Below are 10,743 nucleotides of genomic sequence, written 5' to 3' on the forward strand. Positions count from 1 at the left end.
CATTACAGCAGCGATCAGAATGCTGAGCAGTTTTACAGTAACAAAGAAAAAAATACTAACATAAATGCTTGTTTGGTTTATTTATGAAAAGTTTGGAAAAGGATGTGGTCGAAAGCTGTCTTTTTTAAGGCTCTTTAGGACTTATTGAGGATTCGCCACAGAGACCCGGACATGTAGTATGGTCTCAGCATGGTGCCCTCATTACGCTCCAGATCCTCCACTAGAGGAGACAAAAACATTACAGTGGAAGTGAAAACAATGTAGTCCTGTTGATTGGAATATATAGTAGCTTAAGACTGAAGTGTGAGCTAATAATGTTTTTTTTAATTCTACTCTCTCTGCAGTAAAGGGACTGGACCATGCAAGCTTTCAACTGTGTGTGCCCAGTGTCATGAACTGGTGGAATGAGTGTGTGTGTGTGTGTGTGTGTGCGTGTGTGTGTGTGTGTGTGTGTGTGTAGCTTACAGAAGCAGAGAAAAAGGGTGTCCACACACATGCTGTACACACTGAAGAAGCCCTGAGCGATCAAGTAAGCTCCCGCCATCACCGTCTAAAAAAACAGCAGTAGTAGATTTACACGCTGGGCCGTCAGTACTATAACAGGCACTGCTCTACAGAATAAATGTGTAAATCCTGGTTATTTACAAAGTGACTTTACAATTGCTGTCATTAAACCCTTTGGTATCTAAAGAAAGAACCATTTATACAGTGTACTGAATATGCTGATGTTTTGATCTCACACAGAAGCAAGTGTCAGCACTTGAGTTTGTTCTGAGGTTATCCGACAGTGGAGGCAATACATACGATAACGGGCAACCAGTAGTAATGCAGCAGCTGAATCTGGAAATTGTCATCTGGCAGCCTGATTCTCCCAGAGAAGAAGAAGAAAGCCAGCAGACCTTACAGGGAATGTAGAAAACCCCCAGGATTACCTTTTAAAGTGTGTTGTACCTTTTAAATGTGATGAAGTGTAGTATGGGTAACATACACATGACTTCACACTGTATTTCTCACCCACTAATCCGACCACCAGCACTTTGCCGGAAAACAGCAGTGTGTCTGTAACACAGTCCAACACCACCACCCTGTGGACAGAGGGACATGGTCAAGGAGAGCGTGCTAAACTTGAGCTAGAACAATTGGTACTCATATTAAAAATATGTATACAAATTATTTTCACATGAGTATGTACTGATAAATTCCTCCATTTAATATTTTTGCCTTCAAAACAAGGAAATGGAAGTAATTTGTTCCACAACAGCAACATTAAATCATTCATATTCACACACAACCCCATACGTTCAATAATATGTACGAAACATCTCCTGTCTGAGGACTTACCGGTTAATATTTCTCCTCAAGAGCATATAAGCATTCTTGCCAGACACATGGAAATTGTTTCCATGTATAGCAATCTGTATATTATCAACCACAAACAGCATGTTGAGTCAGATTGTACACTCAGTAAATTTCACTAGTCATATGGACACAATTACATACTTTGATGCTATTACCACAAAGTGAAAAAAAAACATATCATACTAATATACACCATACAGTTTTTCATTTAGTTTTTATCTAATACTCATACTAACGCTAGACAACCGATCACTGAAGACACATAAAAACAGTTATTTCAGCATCGATCATTTTTTTGTGTGCAGCTGGATATGAGACACACCATGATATAGGTGTTTCTGTGGAAGAACTTGAGGAATTTATCCAGGAACCAAAAGCAGCATTTGAGGGACATCATCACAAACTGACAACAGAAATTCCGGCAGTCTGTGGAGTAGACAATTGTGTCACACTACAGTTACAGACAGGAGAAAGCAGGACTAAGGTCATGAAGGTTTTATATATATTGTTACCTCTGAACCTATGGTCAAGATATTCCAGAAACATCCGAGGGACCTGGAATATGGTAAGGATGACAGCACCCAATGCTAAAGAGCCGACATGACACCTTGAAAAAAAGCAGTTTAGTAGACTTTAGAGGTGGGGAGCAGTTAGGACTCTGTACTAGGTTAGTAGTCACCAAACCAAGGGAATGTACTTTCGGGTGTGGCTGATATCAAAGCAATCGGAGCGGAGCAGGGATGAAACACGAGTGCTATGTACCCTAGTGTCCGGATGAAGGCTTGTAAGAGAGGGTACGGGGGAATGTCTGCTGGTTTACTGAAGGCCCAGTAGAAGGATGCGAAGGTACCGGCTAGTGTACACTGGCCCAGGGCGATGATGAAGTTCACGCACCAGAGGAAAGCCAGCAAATTATAGATCTGCAGGTAGGGTGCGATCCTTGAGAACAAGTCCGTGTCATCGTATTTAAAAAACACACAGCGCACAGATGGACAATCAGGATGGAGAGAAGCACTGAATTCCTGAAAAGAAACAAGAAGAAGACAACAACAACAGTATAAATAAAAGGAAAGAGATGTGAAATGAATCATTACCACATAAGGCTATTGGAACATGTCAGTAATCTGAATGCGTCTAAAATAAGTCAGTGTGAAGTATGAATATCATATGAAAATCATATACATTCACCATATTATGTCTGTATGAAGCTGCAAATAGCAAAATGTGAATGTTATACTATATATTTGAAAGGGAACAATATTACAGCTTGGATATATAGTGTGTGGGTGTGTGTAGGCGACTGACCTTGGGAATGCAAATCTCAGAGCCTGTGATAGAACTACAGTTGGCTATGGAGGAGTTGAGAGCAGCGACATGGTATACAGGAGCACCTGATGTGGCCAAATACCTGAGGGCAGTAATGGTCAAGGACACAGCCTAACACACACACTCTACACACAAAATACTGACACAAGCACATTTTCAACAACAAACTACCAATACAATCCAAGCTACAGCACTAATTCAGTGGCGAGGACAGATATACAGTTACTGCCTTGCTTTGTTAGCAGGAAGTGAAGGTAGGTGAGAAGAGGAAGTGGCAGAGGATACAGGCTAGTGATTCCCCAGTAGGCCATGCTTATCACCACCAGCAGGAACGTCACCAAGGGGTAAGCCAGTGTGGTCGTCACACAACTCACCGCCCTACACACAGCACAGAGCACAAAAGGCCTCATGTAGCCTTAAGAGCACAAGAGAGCCTTTATACAGGCTGCCCCCGCGAAGTGGCTTTATATGAGTAATAATGTAGGAATGCCGAGACTGCACTGATTTGAAGAAAAATGTTAATGGGTTTCTTGTATCCAAGGTGATTTTCTGTTTATAAACAACAGCAACAACAACAAAAACAAGAAGGACATAGCAGATGGTTGACATTTGTTTAAAGAAATGCTGGCAATGGATATATTTACTACCGCCTATGTGTCTCAAGGCCTAAAAAGCTCTACCTGTTGGACTCTTTGATCAGTGCCAATGCAACAGATATTCTCCTCCCCCGATGTGTCAGGAAGAGTAAAATTACGAATTCCAAAAGACACAGGCTCACCACTGCCACATAAACACAAACACACAAAAATCATTCACATACAGCAACAGTATAAACCAAAGCCATGCATCCATTCTTAGAAAAATTCCTTTCTTTACAACATGTTTGTTTCTACTTTATATACTGTCAATACATGTCTTGTGAGAAAATCTGATAGCCCTTACAGAAGAACAGCCAAGTCTCTTTCACTTGAAGGTAGACAGAGAATTCTGAATTATAAGTAATGTCACCGAGGGTGAGTTTGGAGTGTCTGTAGTGGTTATATTCCCGGTAACAGTAGTAGATACCTGAGAAAGACAGAGTAGACAGCTTACATCCTCATTCACTAATCTAACCCCCTGCAATTTGTCTTTAAAATTAAGGGTCCCATGCAGAGTTCATACACTATAGGGCAGCAAATCAGTGCCAGTCATAGAACCATCCACAGTAATTTGGTATTTTCCTTGTTTCAGTGCAGCAGGAGACCATTCATGAAGGGCTTAATTATTACCCAGTGAGCTGGTCGCTAATGGCAGGTATGTTAAAACATGTATTGTACAGGCTTACCATACGCTCCAGCTACGAGCACTCCCACGATGAGAGCCAACAGTAGCACGAACATCAGATATCTCATAAGCAGGAGGAACATGAGGCTAACAACCATAGCAACCACCAGACCTCTGAGAGAGAGAGAGAGAGAGAGAGAGAGAGAGAGAGAAAAATATTTACTTAAAATGCATACAGAAAGTTTCAAATTTGTTGTGTATTACTCATCTTAAAATTGATTTAACTATTTTTCCTCATCAATCTAGATAAAATACTCCTCAACAAGAAAACAAACATTGGTTTTTATAATGTTTTGTACATTTATTTAAAATAAAAGTCTGAAATACTGCATTAACATACATATTGAGGTCTGTTGTTAAGACACTTTTTATTGAGCTCTGTTGAATCCTACTTCTATCAATGGTCCCTGTAATTTTTTTTAAACTTCATTAGGGTTCACCTGTGCTTCACTGAATTGACTGAACATAATCAGGGAAGGCAGAAATCTGTCTGTTTATGGACTCACAGTTCATAGTGTCTGAGTGAAAGCCAAGTCATGAAGTTCAGAGAATTGTGTCAAGAATTGTGTCAAGACACAGATCAGGGGAAGGTTACAAGAAATATTCTGCAGCTTGGAAACTGCCCAAGATCACAGTAGCTTCCATCATTCTCCAATAGAAGAAGTTTGAAACCACAAACAGTCTCCCTAGATCTCGCTGGCCAGTATTATATGTAGTATTGTATTGCATATAGTATTGTATTCTATGCAGATTGATGAAGGAAAATCAACTGAAATCTTTCTGTATATATATATATATACACACACACACACACACACACACACACACACACACACACACACACACACACACACACACACACACACACAGAGACACACACACACACACACACACTATACAATGTCTGGGTGTAATACAATCTTGTATAAAACTAACTTACATTAATATCCAATACCATGATGTAGCAAAATCCTCAAAAATCCGTAACCCCACTGACTTAAAGTTGAATCCTGAAACAAGAGAGCTGCAAGCAAAAAATACTGGTCAGCAAAAGCAGCTTATAGATCAACACCAACCATCCATGCATATGTGTGTGTGAGTGTGTGTGAAGGATTACTCCATAGCACTCTTTATGTGCTTGACTGTTTCATCTACGGAAGCGAATCCAGGGAGAGAGAAGTCTGGAGGAACGTCCTGTAGTTCAAAGCTAGGCAGGCATTTCCCTAGTGCTGAGGGGAGAGAGACACAGAGAAACAGAAAAATAATATGACTGTAAAAATGAAACCTACTGACTTATGATGGCGGTAAATGCACAGTCCTGGTGGTTTGGTTATGTTTTAGTGCATAGCATAGTCAAACTGTTACAAAACAGGATGGACAAATAGACAGGTAGTTGTAAAGGTAATCCTGCTGTCTGTACCTGGTTTACTTGGGGTGTAGAAATACGGACAAAGCTCTTGATTGAGGATGTCTTGAACACTCTGTAGTAGAAATGCATGTGAAAATCTCATTAACATACTGAATCCTATGTATGTGTGATTGGCTTAACCAATGAATTAATTCCATCTACTTGGAACAAAGGGTTGCATATTGCAAAGACTTCTGATATGACAGATTCTGTTCTGTCAAGGGGGTGGTGAGGATTTATTTGCCAGCGATAAAGTTGGTTACATTGCTCATTTGCAGTGTGAGGTTTTACCATTGTGGTTTGGGCAAGGTCAAGTCTAGGATCACAATACTGCTGCTGAAAGAAGTCTTTAGGTAGGGCATCTGGGGCATACGCCTCTGGGGGCAACTTCCAGAACTCCGAAGGGCATTTTTTAACACAGACCTGCAAGCCAATGCACAAACACACAGAGTGAAGGAGATCTTATTTGAGCAGCTAAACACAGTGTTGCTTTTCATATTTATATCTACACTTCATTGTTCATTGCATGATACAGAAAAAGGCTCCTAAGCCAAGCAACAAAAAGATACCCAAGCCCCCAGACTTACAAACTTGCATTCACATACTACATAATAAACTGTTTTGTAATAAATGAGTCTCATGTGCAGATTTCTAATAGGCTACATTCAAACGTGTTCAGCCTCTGTACAATTTCAACAGGAAATCTTTGTGGAAATCTCACTTGAGTGGTTGGACACTGGAGACCCTCTAGAGTGGCATCCATTTCTGTGGTTGCTCTGGCACACTTCAGAACGTCAAAGTAGAGGACATTTGGTTTGTCACTGAAACACAAGAGGATGCTGGAAACAAATGCAGCTTGACACATGAATATTAGCCAATTAAAGAAACAATTTTTATTCAGTTTTTTGAGCATGTGTATCAGGCTTCAGTGGTGTAGTCACACCATTACTCCCCTAAATGTTCTTTCTTCTAGGGTGAGTTTGATTGGGGTAAACAATAAACTCCGTAGTGTTGTGACACTCCTAGACCTGAGTTTGGACCCTTTGTTTTAGAGGCAATCATTAAACATGTGTGATTTGATTGGGTCCACTTGTTGCTGTGAATTGCCAATCATGAAAATATTTAACCTAAAATCTAACCCATCTTGCACTGTTGCTCTTTAATGTATCCACATGATTTGAACCTGCACAGCTCCACTGTAATGCTAGTTCTACTCATTTGAGAGAATATTGACAGTGTTCCTTACATACTGAGTGTGCTGTTTTGGTATTCCTGTGAAGACATAAATACTAATCCAGTATGTGAGGGACTTACAAATTGACTCCAGATCCACAGAACATCCCAGTGGAATTCCGGGGCAACAGGACATGACGAGGGTCTCCATACAACAAAGCTGTGTTAGAACCTCTGTTAGAAGGATATCTCACAAGCCATACATGTGTAAAAGACCTTTCTTATAAGCCCAGAATAATCATTTTTCCATGAAAGTGTAGTTGGAAATGTTTCTTACCCAGGATGCCAATAAGCATATAGCTGACAATGGCAGCCACAAAAGCCATACAGCAGATAATGTCTGTACAACTCCTGAAGAAAAACAAGAAGTATTGCTACACACTTGTATCATTTCAATTATGTAATAAAGTTATTTAGCTAAGTCAAATGACTTTCAAATAAGTTTTAGTAGATCTATGGCCTTCATATATTTCTTGTATAGAGCTAATAACAGACATTCTGTGATCCATGATGTGTGTGCTTTAAATAGTTTACTAAAGTCAACTGATATGAAGGAGTAAATGGGAGGAACATTGAGAGATTTAAGGACTCACCTCTTGCTAACTGGTCCCCTGAAAAAAGGCTCATATGGGAAAGGTTCCCCTGAGAACATAGAATATAATGAGTTTAAACCTATGAAAAACATACATTCAGTCAGGTGTGTCTGAACTTTTGACTGGTACTCTATATTTTGTCTAACACATTTTATATACAGTTACATATTTTTATGACACCTTCTGTACACATATGCTTTTGATCTGATACATAGTTACAGATCGTACACTACATGAATGTTTTTAATATGAAATAGACCTAGCAAGTATGTAAGAGCTATTATAATTTTAACATGAAATGTACATGATAGTTTTGTACAATGTTTATTTGTTAACCATTGCATATGGCGTATGGGATTCTCATAAAATCTTTGGCATATGGATGGATATATCTGAAAAAACAAACAAACAAACAAAAAAAAAACACCTCACCATTATAATGCGGTTTCCTGACCATCGTACTCTTCCTCCTTGCACTTTCGATCACACAGAGTCCGCAATGTGTAATGTTACAGTAAAAAATATTCTTACATATGATACTCTGTTCTTATGACGCACACATTCCAGGTTATGGACACATTGTGACGTGTGAAGTCACAGCACGTTCTCATTCTCAGCTCATCAACAAAGGCATCTTGGTCGCGAGCACCTGCCTTCCATGCTGTGCGATGCTCACACTCTGCTTGCTATGTCATGCGTCGGATATTTAGGCCTATACGCTTAAACTGTCCAAGGTTACTGTGCTTTTAACGTACTAAAAAAAGCTAAACAAATAATAAAATAATCTTTACATAATAATGTAACCTTAGGCTTGTCACCAAGATATAACCTGAGGCTAAATGACACGCACCCCGTCCCCTCCCAAAACTACGTCTATGCGACTGACAAATAATTTTTTGACAATTCTGAAAAAAACTTTAAAGTCTGTAATGTATGCCAGAATAAATGAATGCTCCCAACTCCAATTTTTATCAGGAAGGACATGGACCCTGATTGATTGTTTATTTGAGATAAATAAAAGTCTGCAGTCAGTCTGCGCTTAAAAGAAGACTCTCCCGCCCCCAATCGAGTAACACTTTTAGTACATTTTACCGTCATTCATCGTCGAATCACAGGACGATCGCCGTGTGATTCGTCTGTTCGTCTGTCACTCAGAGCTGATCCATTTCTACGTGTGTTATTGATGAATTTGTGTGTCAATCTGTGTGAAACTAAACAATAAACAATCATGAAATCATTACGGCGTTCCCTTCACGTCGGATACATTTCCAAAAATGTTGTAAAACAAGTTTACAGCTGCTGAAGTTGCAGCAGTTTTGGAAAATAGCGGCGAAGGTAACGGAGCTTTAGAGCCTGAGGGTTTGATCCCTTTGATGAAGAAGAATACAAAAATAAAAGATATCGATGGCTAAATTTATATGATTTTACAATGTTGCTAACGAAACAACAGTGGATTAAGATAGCTACTATATATACTGCTTCTGTGAAAAATTAATGAAATTGATTTCTGATACACTTAGCACAGTAAAAATAATACAGTAAAGTACAGTGGGAAAACAAATCACACACACACACACACACACACACACACACACACACACATATATATATATATATATATATATATATATATATATATAATTATTGTCAAAGGTTTGTTTTTAAGCATGACAACAAAGAAAGTAATGCTTTCTGAAATTAACTTAAATTTCTTCTTTCATTCCAACAGATGAGAGGTTATTTTAGCCTTTGACTGAAGATAAGGCACATGCACTACACAAATTTTACTTCCTCAGCTCTAGTATATTTGTAGAGAAAGACAAAGAGAGAGTGTGTGTTTGTGTGTATGCATGTGTGTATCTGTCTCACATCTGTGGCCCTTTCATGCTCGGCAATCGGGCCTTCTACCAGAGGTCTGGAAGTTTTAGCTTTGCTGCTCCCAGGTTTGCACTCTTGTGGACTGAGATTGACAATGTCATTCTTGAGATCTGTTGAAGCTACTCCTCGAGCTTAGGAGTCACTGCCCCAGGTTCCCCTATCACCACTGGGACAACCTTGATGCTAACCCTCCACATTCTCTCTTCTTTCAGTCCCTGGTATTTTTGCAATTTCTCATATTGCTTCCTTTAGATGTTTCTATCACCACTACTGTTTTCTCTATCTTGTCCACTGTCTCAAGCATGACTACTGCAACAGCATATACCAGTTTCTTGGTTCCAGTTACACTGGTTACTGGTAATGTGCATATTGCAGCTTCATATCTGTTAGCACACTGTCTGATGACAACCAGTGACATCACTCGTCAACTTTCTGGAATTTCCAGAGCGACATTTTTGGGGTTTTTCCTTCAATTTACTTCAGTGAACATGTTATTTTAGTTTTAATTTACATGTGCTTTTATTGTAGTATCTAAGATAATGTGAACTCTTTAGGGAGGTCTATTAGGTGGTGCTTGGCCTTTAAACCTATGACAACAAAGGAGACATTCTTATTTTTGTGACATGCTTTAAGATCTCGCCTATGGTAACTTTACCCTGGTAGAAGTATTCTTTCGACTTTTTCAGCCATCAGCAGTAAGTCGTAGTCAGTGTCTCATTGACAGTCTTTGTGCTGCCTGTACAGGATGAAGCCCAATGACTTGCTAGAAGAGGTGCAGCTGCCTGTCCAACATTTTTCCTTCCGGAGCCCCGTCCTAAGCTCCGCCCCCACACTTCCAGAGGTGGCTGCAGAGCACAGCCAATCCAAGGACAGTTCCAAGTCCAATGTGTGAACAGCACACGCTTACACAGTGCCACTTTCGTACCCGTCCCGTTTGCTTCCATCTGGGATGACCGCAAATATTTAGCCAAATCACTTGAACCACTCTTCATTAAAAACATCAAATATAAAAGACAAATGCTCAGTACTGTCCAGACCCAACAAGTGCCTGACATATTCATTATCTAAAAATCCAGTGGACAAGCAAAAAAATTAGAATGCCAAATCTGAAGTGCCAAAATGTGCCTCTTACCTGCTGTCACATACTGTCAGTATGTATTAGGACCAGAAATCTTGTATACTGTTTGCTTAATTGAATCTCATGTGAAGTCCCTTGTAGCCAAACTAACATTTGGACACAGCAAATTCAACACTAACTGCCCTGATTCTTTTATACGTTTAGATTTTTTAATTATTATTATTATTTTTTTGACATGTTTCAGTTAAAGACATGTTTCATTGAAAGAAAAAAAAATAATGTAGAAAGCAACTACGTTGGAACTACATCTCAAGAATTCGAAGATGTCTACACAAAGTCCTACTCAAATGCTTTACAGTGTTGCCAAATATACACTGCTTTGATTTTCACTGATATTTTGAACATCAGTGACCAAAGGCAGTTACTGTGGGACCAAAATCATACTGTGTACTGTGGCATTTTATGTATGTTGTCCATAATCTGTATTTAATTTTGTTTTGGTGTCAGTTATGGCCAGAGAAATCCAAAACCCAGTTCCTTTCACT

At 39.3% G+C, this 10,743-nt stretch overlaps 1 protein-coding gene across 1 annotated transcript; it reads right to left on the bottom strand.

The window, feature by feature from the left end:
* LOC145659670 (choline transporter-like protein 4) lies at nucleotides 1-8,344 on the bottom strand. Its single transcript, XM_081722443.1, has 22 exons — nucleotides 8,335-8,344; nucleotides 7,243-7,291; nucleotides 6,927-7,000; nucleotides 6,731-6,809; nucleotides 6,138-6,237; nucleotides 5,708-5,839; nucleotides 5,429-5,489; nucleotides 5,126-5,237; nucleotides 4,949-5,032; nucleotides 4,010-4,122; nucleotides 3,628-3,750; nucleotides 3,366-3,465; nucleotides 2,971-3,063; nucleotides 2,665-2,767; nucleotides 2,122-2,381; nucleotides 1,872-1,966; nucleotides 1,682-1,785; nucleotides 1,342-1,415; nucleotides 1,015-1,085; nucleotides 805-899; nucleotides 466-550; nucleotides 1-220 (listed from the first exon to the last, which is right to left on the bottom strand). The coding sequence occupies exons 1-22, from the start codon at nucleotides 8,342-8,344 to the stop codon at nucleotides 135-137; spliced, it is 2,103 nt and encodes a 700-aa protein (XP_081578569.1). The 3' UTR covers nucleotides 1-134.
* Nucleotides 8,345-10,743: the final 2,399 nt, after the last annotated feature.

The sequence above is a fragment of the Electrophorus electricus genome, chromosome 1 (genome assembly GCF_041902795.1).
Source record: "Electrophorus electricus isolate QZ-2024a chromosome 1, ASM4190279v1, whole genome shotgun sequence".
Lineage (NCBI taxonomy): Eukaryota > Metazoa > Chordata > Actinopteri > Gymnotiformes > Gymnotidae > Electrophorus > Electrophorus electricus.

Excerpts from the sequence above, each read along its gene's own strand:
- LOC145659670 (XM_081722443.1), bottom strand. Across the intron at positions 1,786-1,871 it reads TCTTGACCATAGGTTCAGAG|ACTGCCGGAATTTCTGTTGT; the intron begins GTAACAATATAT and ends TCTACTCCACAG. Across the intron at positions 1,416-1,681 it reads ACAGAAACACCTATATCATG|ATTGCTATACATGGAAACAA; the intron begins GTGTGTCTCATA and ends GATAATATACAG.